This window comes from Odontesthes bonariensis, chromosome 19 (genome assembly GCF_027942865.1).
Source record: "Odontesthes bonariensis isolate fOdoBon6 chromosome 19, fOdoBon6.hap1, whole genome shotgun sequence".
Lineage (NCBI taxonomy): Eukaryota > Metazoa > Chordata > Actinopteri > Atheriniformes > Atherinopsidae > Odontesthes > Odontesthes bonariensis.
The window spans coordinates 14,709,405-14,733,875 of NC_134524.1; the positions used below are offsets into that span (position 1 = coordinate 14,709,405).

Consider the following 24,471-nt stretch of genomic DNA (forward strand, 5'->3'; position numbering starts at 1 on the left):
TGATGTAAGTTTTCAGGTCTGCTTGATTCACGCTTTCTTTATGTAGACATTGCAATTATTTGGCATATAATTGGCGGGAGAGCTCCTCTGGGCAGCACAGCCGGCAGGAATGCCTCTGGAAAATGTACATAAAGAAATCTGGAAAAACTGACTAACTGTATCTGGTCCACAAGATTTGCATGCACAGCTTGTGAAGTGCAGTAAAACAGAGTCAAGACTCCCCTCAGGCAGTCAAGCTGTCAAGTGAAGTGAACTTACTCACTGACCTGTCCTCAACAACACATGACCCTTGTAGCAGGCCTGTATGTCCTGAAGGGATCGGGGCACGCCCTCTGCAGCTCACTGCTGCCTGACCCGCACCCAGCACCACATTGCCCATAGTCTTAGAAAGACTCCAAACCTTCCGTCTTCTCTCATATTTGATTGGACGCTGACTGCAGAGAAGGCTTTTGAATGTGATGCTTTTACTGCGTTTAATCTCACGGCTGCTAGTAAAGCCTGGACAGATGGTGCCTTCAGCATAATTCTCCACTAGTGAGTTTTGAGAGTGCTTTCTCTGCAATATGGAGGTCAGGCTGGCAGCAGAGACGGATGATTTACTTAACAGTCACTTCTAGCCCAGAAAGGTTGCATAATAAGTGCTACTTCAGGGGCTCCGTCGGTTTCTCCTGCTATATAGCACTCCTCTGGGGGGTTGGCGAGACAAGATATGTGTGTGTAGTTGGTGTGGAGTAATATCCCTTGCTGACTCAGAATTCCTTTGGTCTGCAGAGAAGTAATTCCTTTGTTGCCCACCATCCCTGCAGTCCCAGCTCTGTGCAGTTTTGCTTTCTTTCTTGGCAGTCCAGTATCCCTGCTGGCATGAGAACCCACCACACCCGCGCAGTCATGGCCTAGAAACAGAGATGTGCATTAGAGGTGGGCGTGGGCAAGGGGGGGAAGGAAGAGAACTCTTAGGGGACTTGTTGTCTTGGCAAGAGGTGGGAGGAGGTGGCCGGCTGCGCCATCCTATTGCCTCACCACCTGTCCTCTGAAAAGCCTCGATCAGTCTGCCAGAATTTAAAACTCGACCACGGAACACTTGATGCCACAGAAATCCCTGCTAGAATCTTATTGTCAATGGCCAAACTACTTATTTGAGTATTATATATGCACAAACTCAAAGGGAAAACAATTAGTATTTTGTTTGCTCTTTGTAACCCAGCCTTGTTCTTTTCTCACTGCATGCCGGAATGCAATTTCATACATGTGAAGTTGCTATTCTTGTACGGTCGGGAGGGTTTGCCCCAGTCGTCAGATGGTTGTGATAGTTGGCAGTGCCGCATTCATTTTTAAGTCGAGCAGGTAGGCTTCTCGGTTAAGAGGAGTGGGGGTTAATTAACAATGAGGAGTGTTATCTACAGTTCAGATTGCGTTTTATTTGGGTCAGCCTCGGGTCTGGTGTGCTCCCTTTACCAAGTGTTGGTGCAAATATAGACTAGCCTCAACCCCTCTGTATGTGTCTAGTAATTGCATTCAAGAAATGCCAACATTGTGGCTGCCAACTAGCCCTCCTTGGGAGGTGCGATCACGCCTGTTGAGGCATATTATCTCAGAGGCAAGCTGTGAATGACTACAGAAAACACAGAAGTCAGCTGGAGTTTTTGGAACGTAGCGGCATTTTTGTTTTAATTTACGTTCCATACTGTGTCATATTGGATCATGTTGTGTTCAGGTTGTGGTTGGGGGGGTCTTGCAGTAGGTGCAGATTTCTAATCAGAGATTTGAGATGTCATAGTGTAACATGGCTCAGGACTTCACCCTCTGCAGATGTAGAACATCGGTGACTCTAAATATAGTCCTATATTTTCTTGAATCCATCATCGTATTCCCTTAACAAGGCATCGTATGTCTAGACAGTCGAAGCAGATATTTTCTGCAAGCTGACATTTATTTTCAGTGGGCTCTCCGTGGGTTATGTGGCTTGATATATTTAAAAGGGGCCGGATCTTTGGTAGTGTTCTAGACTGTTTACTGTAGCAAGTAGTGAAACAGATGAAAGCATTCAGTCGCAACATTACATCAGTAAACTGGGTGCAAAGTAAAACAAATTTTCTTACTGAGATAACTCTCAATAAGCAACCAGGATTTCAAAGCACTTCAGCACATGTTCCTGTGAGCTGCACACAGCAATTCTGCTAATGTACGGAAATATATTTTTGCTTTTCTGACATGTTATCATTATAGTATCAAATGTCAAATGCTTAGCAAAGCTTTTAAAGTCAGACTTCTGATTTTGTGATGACAACGGCAGCCCCGGCTGAACTGCATGCTGCGGATCTGTGTCATGTCCAACCACCCGTCTGCGTGTCACCGCACACTCATTGAACAAGCCACCAACAAGACCACTTTGTAAAGTGGCTGCCGTCGCTCCAACAGGGCTCTCCAGGTTTAGTGGGGACATATGTTCTCCATAGACTGGTGTCGTCAGTCCTTCCCAATACAAGCGCCAGTCAACTGTATGATAGAGGGAGGTGGAAGACTACATTTTTGTCCAGAATGCAATCCAAGCATGCTCAACAAGTCTTCTGCAGCTGTCTGACATTTTTGTCTACTATCTAATGAGATTATGTAGATTACATCCTTGAAGCCCAATAGAAATATGTCACCTTTATTGTATGTCAAGTCTTGGACATCATAGACCTTATGGCTAACCATTTTTAATTGATTTAGACCAAGGATTGATTCTTTAATTAATGAGTTGTCTCTATTTATTTTGCTTTAACTTTGTAGGCAACAAACCAACAAGAGCCGATTAAAGTTTCCTTCAGATACGCTCCGCTTTCCATTAATTTGGTGGCAACTGAACCAAAGTGAACAGCCCTCTAAAGACAACAAGCTCTGCTCATATCTATGTAGGGCTGTTACTTTACTTTTAATGATCACACAAATAATTGTCATTGTCAGTTTAATTGTCTCTCTGCTCCCTGTTGGTATCATTGAATTATTCACTTCACCCATGCAAAGATTAACACTCGACATGAATACGGATTCACTGTACATTATTGCTACAAAATGGATGAAAACGATTTAGGCTTTCTGAACAAAAAATGCAGGTGGCAGAAAGGCCACAGTGTGAAAATGTTTGATTTCTGATAGTTCTACCTCACAGAAGAAAGACGACTACCATGACGATCATGCAATTGCTGTTCTATGATTCTGTAATCCCTGTGTCAGGCTGATATGTATATTCCTTTGCTTTTCTCTGCAGTGGTGTTCAGAGCACAGCTTAAACGAGGGAAAACCCGGATTAAGTTTTCACTTTCCGCAGTTAGACTGACCGTGTTCTGTCTTATTGTTTGAAGACTGCCAAGAAGTCCAGGTTACCCTCCCTGTGGTGTCAACACCCTGAAAAGACCAATTAAGCAATTAACATTTGTCACAATGGCAGTCTTTTAAGAACGCACACAACGTTGGGAAAACACGGGTAAGCTACAGTGGCACAATCTGGGTGCTGTGTGCCACAGGTTACTGTTGTAGGAAAGGATTGCACACGGCTGAGCCTGCACCCATAGCACCCTGTCTTCCAGATCCTTTCAGCCTCCTCCATTGTTCCGTCTCTGCTATGCTTGAAAGCTGATTACAGCGCCTTCTCTAATGAAAGCTAATCTTGTGTCACGGTATTGTGGAGGAGGAGGAGGAGGAGGGGGCAGGCCTTAGCTTCGCAAAGCTACCAGGGAATGTCTTCTTCAAGGCCTGTCAGAGCAGCTTTCAGGCAAAAAATGCCAGCGACGCCACATCTCCACAAAGCTGGAAATCTGCGAGTGGGTTTTACATCGAGCCATTCTTTTCTGCACTGATCTGTTGGCTTTTAGCAACTTACACAAAGTAATGTTCAAGACTGTAATGTCCTGTTAATATTGAGTCTTTCTTTGTGGTGGATATGCAGGGGTCAATACAGTTACTTTAGTGTTGATATTTTTTGCAGATTTGGTAGAAATGACGAAAAATAACCTAACCCTAACCCAAAACTGTACTCTGAATCTGTTCACGCCTGTCCTAATAAGCCACCTGAGAGTATGCAAATATTATTTTGGTTAAATTCTTTTCAAATCGGTGCACCTCACAGAACTCAATGGAGTCAATTGTTTTTCGGCTTGATAACCTGGGGGCAGAGATGATTGTGCCACTTAAACATATGTATATATGTAAGCGATAACAGAAAACTGAATATTAGGAGGACATTAACAAAGAAACTCTATTTGATATAGATTGGTTGTGTCATGGCTGATACCGGATCAATGTAATCAGGTCAGTCAGGGCATAGAAACCAATCCATCACACTGGAGCATCTCTCTTTAGTTTTCGGCAGCTTTCTTATGTATGATTATGTACATTTGGAGAGGAGTGTGGCCAAAGAGGCAATATGATCAATATTTCCCCCTTTTGTGTACTTTTCCCAGAACATTTACCAATTCTGGCTTTTTTTCAACACGTCGTGATTCTACGTTGCGATATAGAGACGTCTCTTGAAAGGAAAGCTGTTAGTCAGCCCGTTTTCTTTATTTTTGGTCATGTTTCTCATAAATGTGGTTCTTGTGAAGAGCTGATCTTTCATCAGAAATTTCATCACGTGCTCCTCTGCTACAGAGACAGAACACCCACAAGGTCGAACTACAGTCGTCTCGGTAAACAGTGATTTTTCTCCGGCCTGTTGGTATGCTCTGAATGAACCCGAAACAGATGACTTGCGCTGCTTGATAAATTGTCCTGTTTGGTCAGATAATGCTGCAGGAACGATGGCGGCGGAGCTGCTGGTGTTCTGGTCGGGGCGAGGTTCACTCTCATTAGAAATAGATGTTCAAGCATACTCACTTCTGTTGGGATTTTCAGATTGGGTGTATTTGATTTACAGATCTAGCAGTGACTCTGACTTTTGTTGAGGCGTTGGTGGTTGTTCACCTATCGAAAGGATGCTTGTTTCATCCCCAGCCCCTCCACATGTCGAAGAGCCCTTTGGCTAAGCACTGACCCCACATCTTTTTCCTTATGTGCTCATCGATATCTGTAGAAGTAGTGCTCTATGAAAGGGTGAATGAGGAATGCCATGTGAAGTGTTTTGTTGAACCATCTACCATCACCTGCCATATAAATGATGGAAATCACAAGAATGAAATGTATACATTAATTCAAATACGTATAAGCCTTTTCTCTTTTTTACTTGCAACGCAAGCAGCAGCAGGCTCTGGTTAAGAAAGTCTTCTAAAACAGCAGGGTTTTCTGGGAAATTTGACAGCATTTTTTTCCTCAAGCCTCCAATGAAACCAGAAACATGCAATAATCATTTTAGAGGTTAAACCTTCGACTTTTATTCTAGACTACTGACTTTTACCCTTAAGCGTTGGAAATAATTGTATGTCTGAGAGCTGTCGATGGCTTGGCCATGTGGCACCGGGCTACAAAGATAAAAGCATGCATATGTCGCAGCAGGTCAAAAGAAATGATGCCGCTCTACTCCAGTTGCCACAAAATGAAAACACAGAACTTGAAAAACACACAATAGGTCGCCTTTATTACCGCCCCGTTTTGCAGACAGAAGTGATGGCTCTTTTAAGGTGTCAATATTCTGGCTTTCCAGACACTGAGCTGACACCAGGCATGGCTTATAATTTGCAGCAGTGTTGTAAGAATTGTGAATCTGCAGGGACATCCAGTCAGTGGACGGTGAGTCAGGGAGTGGAGGCTTTTGATTGATGGGCAGATGCTTTTTTTTTTTTTTTTTTTTTTTTTTCATCCATTTTTATGCATTTTCATGTCACTGATTGATCTTTCACTCTTCCTGACTGCTACCCTTCACCTGGACCCGCTCCAAATAACTGTAGTCATTTGCCTGTTGTGATCCAGCTCCCTGGCGGGCTCTCACTGCGCCATTGATCTGCCGCTGCACTGATGGCTCACCACACGCACCCAACAGAAACGCAGGACGTGGACATCACTCTCCCCAACCCCCACCACAGTATCCACCGCCAACTCCCCTCCATCAATCTTTGCATGCATATACGTTCACCCACCCCTACATTTCGCCCACGCTTTCGCCCCTAACCTCATTTAATTACTCATAGACAGAAGCAAAGTGCTGTGGGAGCTGCAGTGCACTTCGATCACCTGCTTCAGCAAATAAATTGTACATTTATCTTCTGAAATCTGTTGAGGCAAAGAGGGATTAACATCTGCTTGTCACTCACCCTGACATTGCTGTTGCCAAGACTCTAAAACACTGCCGTGGGCTATTTGCTGTCAGAGCTGGATGGTCATTGAAAACGTGAAGGATGGATGCAAGTCTTCTGTACAACGTTTGCTTATTTAGCACATGACCCGTCTGTCTTAATAATACACATTCCTTGATATCTGTCGTTGATGGGAACCTCTGTGGAGAGACAGCCAGGCATGTTTTTGCAGTGAACAGCTGTTAGGCGGGCCGTCACACTCTGGGTACACACTTCAGACATGTAAAAGAGGAATATGTATGAGGACACATCTGCCGAGCTTTCCATGCAGAATGTAACGTTCTCTTGGCAACTCGTGTTTAAGCCAGTATTTTGATGGATGAAATATTAAGACTGAGACTCTACCGCACTGTTTCCCTGGCAACTCCTTTTACTCACTTTTATCTAATATCTCTCCTGTTTGTAGATGCAGTGTTAAAAGCTTATATCCCTGCAGCAGATGATGGCGATGGTCAACAGCTCTTTACCGTACAGGAATAGGTGAAGAACAGTATACTGATGGTATTCAACTGAACTTATGGTTTTAAAAGCAACCATAGCTATACGCTAAAAAAAATCTGTATGATATGATTGTAAATGTTAAAAAGATTTGAATATTTTGAGCAAATCTCAGCTCCAACCTGAAATGTGTCGCCATTGTCCATTTAAGTAAAATTGGAATGAAACTTGTAAACTCAAGTGATCCCTTTGGATTTTTACCTGTCTGACAGCTTTAACTTAAAATGTTTTGATATATATTGCACAGCATTATTGTTATCCATTCATCCGCATTAGATTCTTTGAAAAAATGTACGCCTGTTCAAAGATGGAGCAACGAGCGCCTGAAAACGGTTCAGTTGTTTTTTGGAATGTATTTCATATGGTTTCCCTGTCATTAAAAGGAAAATAAATGACAATGTTTTTAACATCTGTATTAGTATCTGCACATGATCACAATTAGAGTATCCCTTTAAATGAATATTCTTGCAATGATTTAAAGAAATAGTATCTTGGTGGTAGCCATTCATATTAAAACTGCTCATGGTTTCTTTTCAGATGTCATACTTTCTGCTTCTTTAACTTTGATGAATTTAACTGGTCTGTTGTTTACTTAAAGAAGTGATTTGAGTTATTTAAGGACATGAATTATTAATTAGAGGAAGCAAATTAGGCTGTAGAGGTGTACAAATTATTAATTCAAGGCAGTGACTGATGATATGTGTGCTAAGGTGATTAGATGTGTTATCCTTGATACCTGCTGGGCGCTGTTGCATTACTCGTGTTCATAGCACGATATCTGTCTTGTTACAGGCCCCATGGGTCTTTGTTGGCACTTCTGCACAGACCACCTTTGAATTTTTATTTCCTCTGATGCTGCTGGGGGCTTCTTTTTCCTCTCTTTCCGTATCATGTGAGGTGACTGTTGTTGGTTCTGCTCTCGTTCCCACCTCTACCGCAATTCCCGTAACGGCATACAGAAGTAATCGGTACACTTTGAGCTTATGCTCGGCTAAGCGCTCCATCCAGGGCTGGCTTCTATCCCCACTAATGCACGCTAAAGAGGTTCATGCCAATTTCTGTGTGACCTTTTTAACCATTAGTCCAAAAGCCAGTAGGCTTTTTGAATATCTGGTCAGTGCTCTTTGGACATTGTGTCCCGTGTGTGTTCTTTAGCTTGAATTTCATCTCGATACATCTTCATATTACATAATATAGTAGGTTCCCTCTTCGTGTTACTGAGTCATGCTGAAAACACCAGATGCAGTGTACGCTGCCACATCAGCTCAGTGATTCAGTAGTGTATGCCGACTCTTGGTCTGTCAGAAATATAGTATGCAGGAAAGTTAGATGTTGGAAAGAAACTAAAAACGATTCCACAATTTACAAATGACTTCTCTTGTTTATCTTCCAGTCGACTGCCTGTTCAATATGAGGGAGTGATGTTTTTATCCACAGTATAGCTTTTTTCCTCACATTGAACTCCCTAATTTTATTTCATTTGAATACTTCATCTCTGTGTTTTCTTAGAAATCGGCTAAATGCACAGAAAGTCGGAGCCAGATATTACATCATCACACCATGACCAAATTAAATGCAAATGCAATATTTCGGAGGGCTTGCTGTTTTGTATTCGGGAGTAATTTTCCCCACGTTAACCCTTTCAGGGTTCGCTGCACTGCAAGCAGACAGGGAGACGTATAACCTAATCCGAACCACAGAGCCTTTCGGGGCCGTTCGGTGTCCTCAAGTGTGTGCAGAGAGTGGGGGAGGGGCTGTGCAGAGGGAGTGAGGAAGAGACACTAGCTTTGGTTCTGGTATGTGACGTAGCATCAAATTACTGTGATATAATTGTAATGTGTCAGCCTGTGTCTTGACAGAAAAATGTGGATTCATATTTTCAAACTAAATATACCGCCCAGCCCTAATGATACCCCATTTTTTCTGAGCCATTCATGTCATTTTCAACTGAGATATGTATAAATATATATATATATATATATATATATATGTTGAAATGCATCACTTCTGAGGAGTGCTGACAGATGAATTATTGAGTGTTAAAAGCTTTTCATGTGGGGTTGAGAGGGAGACTGTTGCAATAAAACAGATTTCAAATTCATTTTCATTTTTGTCACTTTTGGTCAAGCACCATTTATGCAATCTGCTGCCTCTCTGTGTCGATGGAAATATAGCAGCACGTGCTTTGTGTTTTTCAGTGATGCCGAGGAGACTTTGTCTTGAATCACGATGATGAATTGATCTTAGGTTTCCACGCTGTATCTCGTTTTGGAGAAATAAATGTGACAAATGAGAAAAGATTGTATGTGATAAGCTAAGTTGGCCATATGCTTTCTGTCGTCACTGCTGCCTCCCCTCTTGTGTGTTCATTTAGTACGCTGAACGGTCAATCAGCGCAAGGTTTTTCACAGACGGATGCGGCGCTCATCCTACAAGTTTACAATGCCAACGGTAGCAGCAAAGGGCGCACGCACTGATGGTGCAAGACGTGCCCGATAGGCAATTGTTGATTTAGTGTATAAGGCTCCTAATCCCTCCTGTACATTGAATAACACATCCTGGGCCTTCTAGTGATGTCACAGTCATGGGGGTGGGGCTTAAAGAGCACCTGTACTTTCCTTTCAAAGTGGCAGCCATTACTTTTTTTTTGACAAGTGAGGTTATTGATCAATTCCTTACAGATTTTGTTCTTCTTTTGATGATAATCAATAAAAAATTTTAAGATGGGTCTTAGTTTTGTAATCTAAAACAATTTTTACCCTTGCTAGTCTCTTTTTCTTTTTTTTTCTGACATAAAGCTGTCAGGGAATGAGGAGGAGGAGGCTCAGTTAGTTAAACTAACAGGTGAAAGTTCAGAACAGGATACACCATCCTTTGAGGAACCTGAGCAGGAACAAAGTGACGACACCCGTCGTCAGTTGTTTGCAATCTAGTAACGCTGTTGGATCATGTAACCTTTGGCATATTTGTGAATAGTGCTTTAAACTATACCCGTCTTATCCCAATGAATTCAGTAAAGCATTCTCCACGGTGGAGAGGAACACTTTACTGGACAATACTGGCCACAACCACCAGGATTTGAGGCTTTCTGATTTAACCAATAAATGTCATCAAATGGTTTTTGAAAATAAAAAGAATTAAAAAAAAAAAAAAAACACAAAGCGCACAAATCGGACAATGTTGCTTCGGGCGCTACAGCTCTTTGTTGTTTGTAAAGATGGAAATATAATCCCAATGTTTTTGCATAATGCATGGCAGCTAATCAGCCTCCCAGTGGACCAAATGGCGTAGTAACGATGCAATTACATTACTGCTACATGACATTTAAAGTTGGGGTGTTTTCTGTTGTTCAGTATGTCTTTTTCTTTCCTGCCGCCCACAGAAGGTCATGCATTCTGTTAATCCTGTTCTCCTGTCCCACTCTGATTCGGTTGCCGTTATGTAATTTAATTAAAAAAAACTCGACTATCAGTGGAGAGAGCTGCACACTCCTGGTGTCCTATTCAATGCTTGGCGGCTGTCCTTTGTGCTTACAACACACACGCGCATACAGAAGGAGGCTCATCACTAAAAGGATTCTAAAGAGTAAAAAGCACATCGTTATATTTTTATTCATTTATGTACTGTCGATTGCACATCTGATATTCAGATTTTGAAGCATGCTCCCATATTTGTGTTTTTCTTTGTGTGCTGCAAGCAAGTGCTGCTGCATGCCTTCCCACTTAGGTTGTCCTGTCTTACCTAGCAACTGGTATTTATGTGCCATTTGATCAGATAGTGAGTTTCCACTTGATTCATTACTCAGAGATCTTGCTTGCGCTGCCAGCCACTTGCCTCGCCTCAGGATAAAGAGCGCAGCACCGTCATTCAAAAAGGCAAATGGATCCGACAAACAGTGAGGGCTGCTTTGTGCACCGAAGGAAGCAAAGTCACAGATCTGTATCGCACTTAAGATCAGACACCACTCTGCATTTGCATAATAACATCTTTCCATGCAGTCAAATTACTTCTGGTATTCTATACTTTGTGTGACGTGACCTTTGGCGCTCTCAGACTTGGCTTCCGAGTCATTGCTCAGCCTCGGCTCCCTCTTGGTCGTGCTGAGATTTCCACTGGACATGTTATGTCTGTGGGGGGAGGAAAATTGCTGGTGTGGTGGCTTGTCTGGTGGAAGGGAGTGGAGGGTTTGATGTGGGCAGTGACAACCAGAGGCTCGCCCACGCTCGGGAAGGGCTGCATCATGCAACATCAGCCGTTTTTTTGCCGGGGTCAAACTGATGGATGGACGCAGTCCATCGCAGCATTTAGGTTTCTCTTACTGGCGTTGTTGCTTTTCTTACCACCAGCTTGCTGTGTCTGTGTGGTTTTTAAAGGTTCCAGTTGCAATATTGGAAACCTCAAATAAGCATTAAGCAGATATTTTGTACGTGAGAATATGGGAGCCTGTACCAGAGCGTGGAGCCTCTGTGTGACTTGTAATTCATTTCTCACAGATTCCTTGTTTTGAAAGCAGGGTTGGCTGCGCTTCACGTCCATACAAATAAGTCTCTTTCAGTGCCAGCATAGTTTCTAGGTTTTCCTCCACTAAATAACCCTTATTTTTCTGCTAAAAACAACTCCCACACAGATGGATAAGATCCATATTGGTCTGTGTTACCCAGGATGTCTGTACGCTGTATAAAAAGCTCCACCTCAGATTTCAGTTTAGTGTTTTTCTAAGAGGATTTTAGATATTTTTAGACAATTTCAGACATTTGTGTTCATAAGACACCTTTCTATAGGGGGAGCTTTCCCAACACGAGGGGCACCATCTGTAACTGCATCATGTCCCAACCTGTTGGCATGACTATATGGTGATTGGTTGAACACTGGCATTGGAAACGAAAAGCTACTGCTAAACATCGGGGAAATATTTTCATACAAACAAATGTTGGTAACATCAGCCTATAAAAGCCTTACTGAAACACAGAGGGATGGACTTTTGGAGGCCATATGCGACAGAAATTCTGACTGGTCTACCATCACCTAAGTGTTTCACTCTGTGTAGCAAGTGCAGCGAGACAAAAGGCCCATGATGGTATTATGTCCTTTGAAGAGGACATAATCCTCGGATAACCCTGAGAACTGATTGGTCCAAATGTGCCTAAACTTAAGTCTAGACCGGCCATTTCACAAAAAAACACTTGAGGCAGCTTTTGCCTAATTGGAAAAACGGATGTGACACGTAATTGTAGATAAAAATTTTGAATGGAAAGATTAGTGGTGATACACTGCACATGGTGATGAAATGACTGCCTCCAGACAACAATCGTGGCCAATACTCATGAGAGACATTAAATAATGAACACGACAGTGGAGAAGAATTCGTGAAGACCTCTCTCTATTTTCTTTCCTATCTGGCTAAGGTAACTGATTTTGTTGGGGGTTTCTTTCTCTAAGTTTTGTTCCCAGTTATTGAGCACCTCAGTGTTTATTACCGCTCATGCACAACTTTGTCTATACCTGCCACCAACTGACTACTGCACAGCCTAGTTTATTCACACCAAGCCAGTTAACGGAAATGAGCCTGATGTGTTTTTTCCATGACGCGACTTACGGCCTTTTATAATTTCGCTTTGGGATAGGCCTACATTTATTTCATTTCATGTTGTATGAAAAGAGCGTTAGCAGTGTCCTCACTTTATCTCTGCAGTTGTTCTCTGAAGTCTGAGGTTTCTCTTTTATATCGCTAAAGGTCATTGATCTGAGGTGTCTTCTTTTATTGTTACATTCAGTGCACACAACTTCCCAAAAGCTGGCGAGACCAGAAAGGAAGGATGATGTGCAGGAATCGTAGACGTGAACTGTCAGATCAGGCCAGACCTCTGCTCGAACTTCATGTTCCTCACTAAATGAAGCCAGGGGTAGATGAGCCCGGCAACAGTCCGGCTCACTTTCTCCAATTAAACTGATCTGTCCAGTGCCATGTGACAGCGCACCTCTGGCTGTCTCATCCCTCTGAGAAGTTGTATTGGCTCTGAACTACACCAATTTGAACATTTCAAGCTGCCCATTTTCCCTCGACAGATTTTTCACACCTGAATATCTGTTCTGGGATTTTTAGTCTTTCATGCTTGCCTCGTGAACAAAGATGGCAGCAGGACTGATAATCCAAAGCTTGCTGAGTTCCAAATTTTCACTCATCAAGACACTAAATGCTGCTATTAACCTCACCAGTGCAGCATCGCATTCTTTCATGACAAAGTTTAAAGCTCATTTAGTTCCAGACATTCAAAGGGTTTACTGCTCTGTTAGGTCTTAAACCTAATGGCTGATTGATGGCTTTAATTTGTAGCAAAGACATTACGATGCTAATCTGAGAAAGCAAAAATCAAAATTCAGCTACTGTATGTGATTTTTTTTTCTTTCATTTTCGCTGACCCCTTCGCACTTATCATTGTTCCATCTTGCTAGATTTGAGGCTGCGATGCAATTTCCCAGTTGCATAACAGAAGGGAGCAGAGAAATGGTAAAATTAATGAAGGCAAGAGCCACCAGTTAATGGAGAGCATTTCTGAGTCACACTCGAGTTTCAGGCATACCACCGCGGGTCAGTTTATGTTCTCATGGCTGTAAAGCTCAGTGTGACACGATGGATAGATGCACAGGCTTATGTGGAAAACCTGCTGTGGGAGAGAGTCCTCATTCTGCTGATAATGGAAGATTTAGCAAAATTATTTAAGAACTCTTTGCCATTTTGTTATGTGCATATTTACTGTATTCGAGTGGTAAATAACTTGAATTTCTACCATGTACTGTCTTTATTTAGACAAGTGACAAGTTCCACTAGTTTCAAATTTTAATTTTTTTTTTATCCACCTTGATCTTTTTTCTTAGCTCCGAGCTTTTAATTTGTCTCATGAGAGTAACACCTTTTTCTGTAGTGCACAACCTACCATTACAATGTGCCATGTAATGTTTTGGCAGAGGTGGGTGTTGCTCTTGTTAATAAGAGGGCTGTTAGAAATTCCACAAGAGGAAAGTTCACAGTGTTTCCATTGTCATGACTGTAGGAAACAGAGGAGTGAAGGAGTGATGTGTTGAGAGGTTGCCAGTGTGCCGGCAACCACAGCACTCACAAGGCCTACTTCCATTGTCGAATAGTATTACTCCTCGTTTTCGTTTTCTTTTTTTTTTCTTTTTTTATTATTATTTATTTTTAAAAAAATGTCACATTTTGCCACCTCGGTGAGAGCAGATGTGGCTTGTTCACAGCATCCACTGTGGCTTGAATAGAACGAACAGCTGCATTGTTTGTGGGAACGGCAATCTTCTCCAACCAGCTGGCTGGTGGTGGCTGTATTCCATTACCTGTGGATGTTCTTATTTAAAAGCATCGTGGCCATTTTTCATGTAATGACTAGGAATATTGTTCATGGAAACCAAATAACCATCCCAACTTTGAGATGCAAAGTGCTAATCTATTCATTTGTAGTAGCCTTCTATGTTAAAGTATGTGCAAGGGATGAAAGTTTAATAGGAAATAATTATTATGAAATGCAGTAATATGCTGCTGAGACTCCACTGTACATTTAAAGCAGTGTTTTTGTCCGTGGCATTGGCTTACCACAAGCTATTGTTCTACACAAGGAGGTTTTGTCCTCTGTAGACATACTTGAAAATAACTTTGCTTAGTCTGACTCGAGCAGGAAAGTTTCAGTACACTGATTTGGGATTTTATCTGTAATTATACGAATGCTTAATTGGCTAACAATGTAGGCGAAGGGTAACACTGTCAGCACCTCACCCTCTGCCTCCATCTGACAGTCACACACAGTGGCGCAGTCTTTATTAAGACAGCCAATTAAGCCAAAGATTTAGTGATTCTTTTTTTGTGCTCTTAAATTCCCCTTTCAACAGAAAAATCGAGTCATTCTCAAATCACTGCGATGTTCGAGGTCTGGTTTAGTTTGTTCTGTCGTTTCCTTGCACACACCTAATACAATTTCCATTCGTGATCAAAACAAGGCAGTCCTGGATCCGTGGCTCCTCAAACGAAGACAGAATCTCTTGCTATCTGTCTGCAATGTAAATGCATTTAGACAACTCACAGCAGTTGTCGAGATGCCATTGAATTAATCATGTCCACAGTACTGCTTATGCTAATTAGCCAAATGGTCCAGAGATTGTCTATAACAGTGTTAAAGACGTAACAAAGGAGTTTGTGGACCGTTCGTTAGTCTCTGCCTCACCGTTTTATTTACAAACAAAAACTATTCACTGTTTTTCTTTTTTCTTTTTTTTAAAGGAAAATCAGATTGAAATTGCCACTCAAAAGAGTTATAAAAAAGAGTACTTTATCACTGAACAAGCCCAGGGCAGCTCTTTAATTACCATCTGTGGTGTATCCGTTACATAATCATGTTGCAGATTCTTGGCCCAGCTGTCGTATTTGCACACCACAGCCCCTGACTTTCAGGTGGAAAAGACCCCACAGGTTCATAAACGTTCATATGAGTGCTCACGCTGTATGTCTTCAGTATCTCAGGAGGAGGGGGGGGGTTGTTTGCCACTGTGGAGTCCAAAGCCCCAAGGCTCCGGCCCTGGGCTAGAGTTGCGCAGCAGGTGCTCAGGAGAGGCCAACCTGGGGCCTTGGGTAATTCTATCTCAGATGGGGATCTCTGAATGCCCCAGATAACTGAGTGGAGAGTCATTAGTCTTATATTGTTTAACAAGATTTATTCAAACACGTTGACTTCTGATGTAGTTTGAAAATGATAGATGTTACTGTCCACTTTAAATGCATATCTGAGCATTTGTGCATTGTCATTACCTTTTGAAGGGATGGATGTTAACACATACATGTGCGCAGTGCTTTAGTTACTGGCTTGTTTGTGTGTGTGTGTGTGTGTGTGTGTGTGTGTGTGTGTGTGTCAGCCCATGAGGTCCATAAAAAAAATCAGTAAGTGGACAATAAATAGGTTTTTGTTTTTGTTGAATTTGAAGAGCTAAAGCTAGAGCGTTTTAATGAGTTTTGTTGTTTTATTACAGCATATTTTCCCTGAAAGGCTGCCTGGAGATTAATTGGGCCTTCTGCACCAAAAACTACAAAAAATCTTCCGTTTCTTTTGCAGTCATGACACCGAGGAGTGCACGGCTTTGAATTTAGATGCATGAAAGCAACGTTTTGACTTTAGAATGCTTGTTTGTCTCAGAGAGTGCTGTGAAAAGCCGTCCCTTAAAAGTCACCAATTATTGACGGCAATAAATTTGCTTTGGATTCCGCAAATCTAATTTTCTCAATTTCTTCAGTGCTCTAAGGAACAAATGTGTACTTTCACCGTTTTTAATAACCGCGACCAAGTAAATGCACGTCAGACCAATTGGGGATGTGAGTGATTTCTTCAGTCAAACGCATGAAACGGGCACGTTTAAGTGCAGAGATGGTTCCACATTAAACCTGCAGATGCACATGTTATTTAGACTCTGTCCTCGTGCGAAAGGCTTTTTATGCTAACAAAACAACAGATGTCTTAGTTCTCTGATTCATTATCAAAGTGTCATCTCATTTGCCTTGACTATTGCCAAGCAAACTAGAAAATGTGTGGATCTGTTATAAATATTGAAAATGAAATGACTCACAGATCATTGCAGCAATCTGGATAATTGTCTCGGAGGGTGGGCTGAAAGCACGGGAGTGAACAGCACAGCTCCCTCTCCAGCAGGGAGTCGATCCCCTGGAAAGTACAAAGTACCTGCTAATCAAACAGCTTAAATGCCGTTTCCCCAGCGATGCAGAATTAACCGAGTGTCCTCATAAGTCTTAAGTCAATGAAAACTAAAACACTGTGAATGTGTTGGGAAAGGATATTGGCCTCAATTGTGCTTTGTTTCCTTTTGTTTTTTTACCCTCACAGCCGTCCCCTTCCCCCCCAGCCACCGGCTGACAGCTAAAGAGGTGTTCGACAGTGACGGGAAGCCCAAAGTGGACGTGCTAAAAGCCCACCTAACCAAGGAGGGCCGCGTGGAGGAATCGGTGGCCCTCAGACTCATAGGGGAGGGAGCTGCAATCTTGCGTGCGGAGAAGAACCTGCTGGACATCGAGGCCCCTGTGACAGGTCAGAAACCGATTGTGGCCCATTGTGTTTTGTCACCAGAGTTCAGCTGAAACAATCGGTTTGATATTGTCTTTGTCTTCCGCTAAGGTGTGTTTGAGTTTTATGCTCAAAGTGAGACTTTTCAAGATGTTAGCACAGGCTTTATGAAATCTGGGCTTCGAGAAGAGGGAATGTTCAGTCTTGCACAACTCAAACCTCAAAAACCTTTTAAAATGTATGTAAACATGTTATTTAAATGATATGAAATTGAGCTTCTCCAAACTGGACTAGCACACAAAACAAGGGTTGGGGTCTGAATCAGTCGGGATGGGTACACCCAACTAAACTCAAATGGACTTAGTACATGCTCCAAAGTTGCATCCAGCCGAAATTTGAATGAAGCTGTTCTCATTCGCATATTTTTGTCTTTCAGACAGACCTCTCAAAATTGTGACTATGTGTCAATCCACGGTCGCTGAACGCCCCTCCCGACTGTCACTTTGTCCGAAATAAATCGTGATTTCGTCACCACTGCGTCATCAGATAAAATCCCAATTCGAGTAACTAAAAGGCAACGCAGAGAAAGTTAGAAGTGGCAGAACGTCTTGAACGCATTCTCCAATACCTAACGGGTCTAGCTGTAACCGTAGGTCAGCTCGACTGTGTCAGTGTGTCTGACCGTCTCATAGTTTGCATTTGGGGATAACGTTGCTGGAACGGTCGGTCACAGTTTCAACGCTGGTGTTAAAACAAAAAACTTGAAGAATATTAAATATTTATGGCACAGAAAACTTAAGATAGCTAAATTACTGACTCATTCTGTGTCCGGGCCACATGTGTGCCGTGTAGCTAGGAGCACACAGGTTTACTTCACCCAGTTTGACAGAATGACCAAACTTCATACACACTTTGCTGCTTTGAGCATTTAAACTCTGACACAGAGAAGAAATGTTTTTATATACCAAGAGATAACTATGAAAATGAGAGCTAACCTTTTAAACGGTAATGCAAAGCAGACTTTGTCGTAAAAGAAGATTTATTTATATATTTCTTTCACGGTTGGGTTTTTATTGAATGGACCCAGCAGCTGAAGTTGAGCCCATTCATGCCCGCTTCTGAACGAACATGCTGTGAGAGGGTCGCTGATGCATATGCACGCATCTTGTGCATGTATTGTCGTCTTTCTCCCCTGGTCAAGTGTGCCGTTCCTCCATTAGACTTTCCGATGAGGCTTCTTTGATGTTGGCGTAATCAGAGGCAGAGACCTACTCGAGAGTTCTATGGCAACACATCAATTCCTAACACGAGATTGTTTCCCACAATATCATCCAGAGGGGCCCGTGTTCACATTTAGGAGGCACCGCACTCGCTTGAATTGATCATGCATGACCCTTATGTGTCTCCAGTGTTTATTGAGGCCGTCATAATAAGAGATTATGTTGTCCAGCTGTTGAGCGGGTGAAGCTCGACTATAAGATGCAAACACGCTGCACAATGGCACGCCTTATTTTCTGCCACTTTGGGAGAGACCCTTTTGATTACTAATTATTCACCTGCGCATAGTCATAACCTGTCTTAAATGTTCGTGATTTACGAGTGACAAAGTGGTTCTCCTCAAACAAGACTTCAGTGTAAAAGGAAAAAAGAACAAAAACACGATTTGTAGCTGTGCACCAGCTCAACCGAAGAGGATTAATCCTCCAGTTTAAGCGAAAGCCTTCTCCACAGTGAAGCTGTGGGCTCCATTTGCAAAAATTAAACACATATGCACGAGAGGGAAAAGTTGTTCTCTTTCCCAGGCTTTCTCCTCTTGCTTTGCCAGAGCTCCAAGAAAAGAAAAAAGCTGAGATTTAAGATTAACTTGAATACTTAAAATACAAAATGGGATGTTGGGTGTGGGAGAGTTTAGATTACTGACTGATTGCCTTCAAACATGATTTGATTTCCTGGTTTCCCTCATTTGCTGTCAGATTGTCTTTCAAATTCTGAGAAGCTCTGTTCAGAGTCTTGATTTCAGATTTTGTAGCAGTTCAAGTGGCGGATGGGGCGGTAAAGCTCCCCCCGTTGTTGTGTTCCATAGAAACAGTGGCCAGCTTCTGTTCTGCATGCAGACCGCGGGTCCTGAGGAGCAGGGTGTGCGTTTGTGTTCATCCACTTGTGTATACGAGTACAGCAATGAAGCACTTCTTTCCCTCCCACTCAACGCCCCTGTCTCAACCCTTCTCCCACTCACAAGTCTTTTTCAACAAGGATTTCTCTGCTGCGCGTGCTCGTTCTCCTTCAGTGTTTCCCTCTCTTGCACGCTTCCAAGCTCACTCACAGTCTCTCCCAGTTCTCCTCTTCCCTCCTCCCGCCATATTTGAACTTTCTCTGTCATACTCTCCGTCAGCTAACCCCCATTCCAACACGTCACATGGTCGGCAAAGTAGTATGTAAATATTTATCGTGGATGCAAAGCAGCGTGACACGTCGGCTATCTCTCTTTCTGGCCCTCGCACTCGCGCAGTCGCTTCCTTGTTGGGCCAGATGGCAGGTGGGGCTCTCGTGTAGGGAGGGCTGTGACGAACGGCGCTGGCTTAGGCTACCGAGGACAAGCTGCTCCCATGGCCTTCGCTCAACTCGCCAATCAAGAAAGCTCCTGTAATCATGTCACCAGGCAACAGCAAGCTTCTCCACTGTTCCTGCATGTTTGCAGGATGTGAGCTCCAATACGAGCGCGGCCTCTGTCATATTGAAACACAATAAAACGTGTTTTCAGGCAACGCCGAATATGAAATGTCTCTTACCCTAGCTGCTCCCATATTTCGTGACGCTAGACTTTCTTCTTTTTTTTTTTTCTAAACTCTGAAAGTCTGATTAAGAAGACCTCGGCTGCGGAATTTCCTGTGTACACCTTTAGAAGAACTTACCAGATCGGGATGAAGATGGCAGTTTTATGAGCGTAATGTGAAGTGTGTTTACTCTGTGCAGCATTTTAAGGCTGTTAAATCTTCCAAGTAGGTTCTTTTGCAACAGCCTTATAATGAAAAATACAAGACCCCTTGTATGGGGTCTTCAGAAAAATCACAGAGTCCAAATTAGGCTTTTTGCAAATCTCATGGCTTTTTTAAAATCTTATTAAATAAAACGTTGCTTTCTGGGCTATAGAAAGAGCAGTTTAGCAGACTGACTCCTCCTGTAAATAGAGACCTTAAATAGAGAGAAAAAAAGTCTCCAGATTTGTGGAAATTCTATGTTTCGAGATATCACTGTTGTCCACATCTTTACTTGGACGCACTGAAATGCTCATTTTCACAGCCAGTCCTGCAAATTATGTGTTGTCAGTTGACTTAATTAGCTGTGAAGTGTTGAACCAGGTTTGATCCTTTTTCTTAACACATTTTTAGTTCCCAGATCATTTGAAATGAACGTTGCAGGCGTTTGATTGAAAATGAGCACATGGCTTTAAATGTTGTATATCTAGTATCAGTGAAGCTGCAGGGTGGAGGCCATCACAAAAGTCTGTGAAATGATATATCAACGATATATCATTTCTCTGTTGGGGGACTAGAGGCTTCCACCAACTATTGAAAGCCCAGTCATAAATCAGACATGTTAATCTTCATTGCTGCTGCTGTTCTTTCATACCAGCTTCTCAAGCATTGCAAACAGATTGAGGTTTCTAACATATTGCGTGCTCCACCTCTGCTTTTGCATAAATGCGAGCTCTGGAGGATGAATGCTTGCAGAAAGAGCCGCCATAAAAACTGGGGGTTATACTGTTATCAACCCAGTCTCAATCAAAACACACAGCCTGCATCAGCGTGGATTTCACTCACTCAAAGAGTCCGGCCTTTGGAGTGGCCTGTGTAGGTTCTGAAGCCAGGTTGTGTAATGCCCACCACCCACTCAATAGCTGCTGCCCGCTGATATGCTGCTACTCAGGGGGATCACTCTAGCACACAAGCAGGAGATGGCCAGAACGAATTGTTTCTCACTCCAGATAATGTACTCCCACCTGCTCTTCTTATGTGGGTTTTGGTTCTCACCTCGTTTTTTTATGTGTTGTGTGACAAGAGGGAGGGAGGCAAAGCATGTCTGTAGGTGTACTGGAACAGAGTGATGGGTGGATTGTGTGTGTGCTGTGATGAAGCAGAGCCCTGAGCTGGAGGAGTGAGCCGTTGTTTCTGTTTGACTTGCATCGACCGACGCTGTCCACGCTCGCTCGGATGCGATGACTGCAATTCACAGTGGCCGTCACATCGGGTCTTTTCAGCCGGTGATTGAACTGTCAGCGTCTCCTTGTCATCCCGCTGTCTTCTTCGGCAGCAAGTGATAGCTTTCCAAAAGGCCCGCTGGAGGTGCAGTCCTCCCACACACAGTGTGTTTGATGTGGGCCTCAGGTGCTCAATCACTCAGTCAATGGGCTGGTGTTGCTTCTTTCATGGTGAAAAGTGAAAGATTTTAAAATATCACATTGCTGGTTTGAATGCAGGTCTTCTTATTCAGTGAAAAACTGAAGACGCGTCCAAGCAAATGCTCTCTTTGTGGTCATCGCCCAGTGGCACATTCTGAGGATCACAGCCATTCAGTTTTGGTTGCACACTTGTTTTACAGATGAGATGCTTGTCTATTCCTTCCATCTGTGGGATTTTACACAATAGCTGCATTGTAATATTGCAATGCACATAATAGAAGTCCTTTATCAGGTAGGCAGCAGCTCAGGTCGTTGTTGTTTTGTTTTTTTTTCTTCTTCAGTGATATAAGCTGCCATTTGTTAAAGGATTCCGTGCTATTGGGATGTTTCCATAGCAATAACAAGCCTTCACATCCCACACCCTTCTGGATAAAGCAAGATCAGGCACTAGGGTTGCCTGATTGTTTTGTCATTTATTAAGTATACTCACATTCTCTGGTGTGATGATGTTGGGAAGTTAATGTGTTAATGATCGCATTTTGATGCGGGTGGTGGCGGCTTTAAGTCAAAGCTGCGGTGAAGTAGTCGCCCGGGCTTTTTTTTTTTACCTCCATTTCACCAAATAGAAATAAGCACATTCATTTGTTTTTCTAACCCTGGATTGATTAAAGTGTTATAAATGCCATTTGTGAGTTTTGAAAATAGATGTATGCACGATCAGACTGAGAGGTCAGGATTTCGTTTTACAAAGATTCTGATGTAAAGGAGGAAGATTAAAAACAGAGAGGTCGGTTTGCTTTGCCTCAAAATGTGTTTTTTTTTCTAGTTCTATTACTGTAAAGCACTGAATAAAAGCGCAGCTGAAATTCAAAAGGATATTTTTAAAACACGGTTACTTTTGTTGCATTAAAGCAGTTTCTCAGGAACTTTGCAACCAATCTTGAATAGACCAGCACCATGTCTGCAGTAGACTTGGCTTGATTGCAAGAGTAGAATGAGGACATCTTTAGAAATCAGACACAAATAGCAAGGCTCCTTTTTGAAGTCAGTCCCTGCTGTGGATTTAAACAGTTACACAGTGTGGGTTTAATAAAAGACAAATGGTAAAGCGGAGGTTTACGATACCGTCAAGGAGAGCAGATTCTCAGAGCTGTCTCTCGAGGCTCATAACTTGAGATAATTGCTCTCCAACGCTGTCCTCCTGCTTCCACTAATTGGGCATTTCTACATCAGATTTTTTTTTTCATAGGTTCTTATTGTATTTCATGCTCCGGGATACAGTTCATAAAGCTTCAGAAAAAGCACGCCGTGTCTTTTTTCAAATTAGATTTAATTCTATTCACCCTATTGTTAATGACTTGGTTTGCCAATTATGTGTAGGCCAGATGAATCAAGGCGCACTGGAAGCATGGAGACATCAGGCGTGGATTCCGTGCTCATTGCTGCTGTCGCAGAGCTTGAGCTCAGTGGATAATGCTGATTGTTATCTTTCTGTTATTTCAGATAAGAAAAAAAGAGGGTGATTGTTGTGTCAAATTTACATTCACAAAGACACATTAGTTTAAGATTAGGCTAAAATTTGTGATCATCGGGTCCTAACTAATAATCGGGGGCCAAATTCACACGCACACACACCAACTGATTTCCATTCATTCGCTCCATGTGTCAGCTGACACAAACCCAGGACTTTTTACAAGGAGAGACTGCTGACTACTGCTGTTCAGACTTAATGCACGAAATAAGAACTGAAATAGCTGAAGTGCAGCTTGCTTGCAGTGCAGTGAATATTAGAAGCAGACAGAAGGACGACACACTTGTAAATAAAATAAAAATAGCAGTATCTTGCATAATGTAGACTGATATTAAAAAGAACAGCTGCAGCGCTGAAAATGTTGCTTTCGTGTCAGATTTTGACCCAGAACTGTGTGTCACTGCATAAAAGTATTCAGTAGAGTTCATTTTCATTCAAGGCACTTGGCAGGCAGGCTTTGCAGAGAAATTGCTGCAGTTTCTTTTCCTGCTGCTTCTGCCTCTTCACGCAGTCCCAGACTTACTCCACGATGATAAGTTTATGGCTCTGTGGGGGCTTTACCATCTGTTACAAGACTTTTTGTTCCTGATATTGCTGGGGACGGGTCTTTACGACCCTGAACAACTAAAAGATACTGGGGGGGAGGAAAAGTTGGATATCTGTATCAATCTGAAATAGGGTTCTTGGAATTGAATCTTATCCAAAGGGAGGAATTATCTGAAAGGTGACTTAGCAGCTGGAAAGAAATGTTCAAGTTTATCAGTAAATTCGGGTGTTGCCGTCCCTTGAACTGATCTTTATCGCATCTACAGAATTGACTTTTAAATCGGATGATCTCACGTGCATGCTGTCAGTCAGTGATGGCTAAGCAGCAGATCTGTCTCAGCTTCTGCTCCTCCTGTCTCCCCAGGGAGTAATAGAGGATAGGATCTCCGAGGGTGATGGGAAACCAATCCAGGATGAATCACTTGTGGTTGCTCATTTCTCACCCAGATGTTTTTTAGTCCCACAGCTCACCCCTGATGGTATCTGATAGCTGCCTCCTCTACTGTTGGTAACAATACAGACTTGACATGATAGTCGATTTAAACTGTCAAGCAATGCAGCGAACTGAGCTACTGTGAATGCACCGGGAGTAACACTTTTCTGTTAGCATGAGGTGAACGTCTAATTATCTTCTAGTAACTGCCATGAAAATCCACATTTTGTGATCACACTTAACCTAACAGGACGAGTTTAGAATTGCCTCAGCAAATGAAACTTTAGTGTGTTTGGCATCCACACACATGTTCAGACGGAGTCTCGCTCGCCAGCTGAAACAAAAAGAGGATGTGGTGGAAATGCAAGACATGGAAATGGACACTGAGGCCAGCTCTCATCATGGATGAATATTTTATACATAAATTAGTGTGCACTGAAGTGTTGCTTTGTACAAGGGCTTGCAAGGTATCACGTTTTGTCTGTTATTAAAGCCATGACTTGTGACAATCCTGACATGTGGTACCTGTTATGGAGATTTAAAGCTAAACGCTGGATGCAGACTGTTATTCTCGCTCTCCACTTTGTCTTATTGCAATGCAATCCCACTCTTTTCATGTTTTTGTTTGTTCTGTCCTGTGGATGATTATCTGGAGGATGCCGTAGAGCTGCTAATGAGCTGCTGTTCATCTCATCACTTCAACAGCTACTACCAGCGTTCTGTAT

The 24,471-nt window shown here is 42.6% G+C and overlaps 1 protein-coding gene across 5 annotated transcripts in view; it reads left to right on the plus strand.

The window, feature by feature from the left end:
* The window catches only part of LOC142369371 (protein phosphatase 3 catalytic subunit alpha), a 67,899-nt gene that overhangs the window by 13,182 nt on the left and 30,246 nt on the right, over positions 1 to 24,471 (plus strand). For all 5 annotated transcript variants that reach the window (XM_075451729.1, XM_075451725.1, XM_075451727.1 and 2 more), the window contains exon 2: positions 16,661 to 16,861. In XM_075451729.1, coding sequence (XP_075307844.1) covers positions 16,661 to 16,861 — 201 coding nt within the window. The remainder of the gene's footprint in view (positions 1 to 16,660; positions 16,862 to 24,471) is intronic.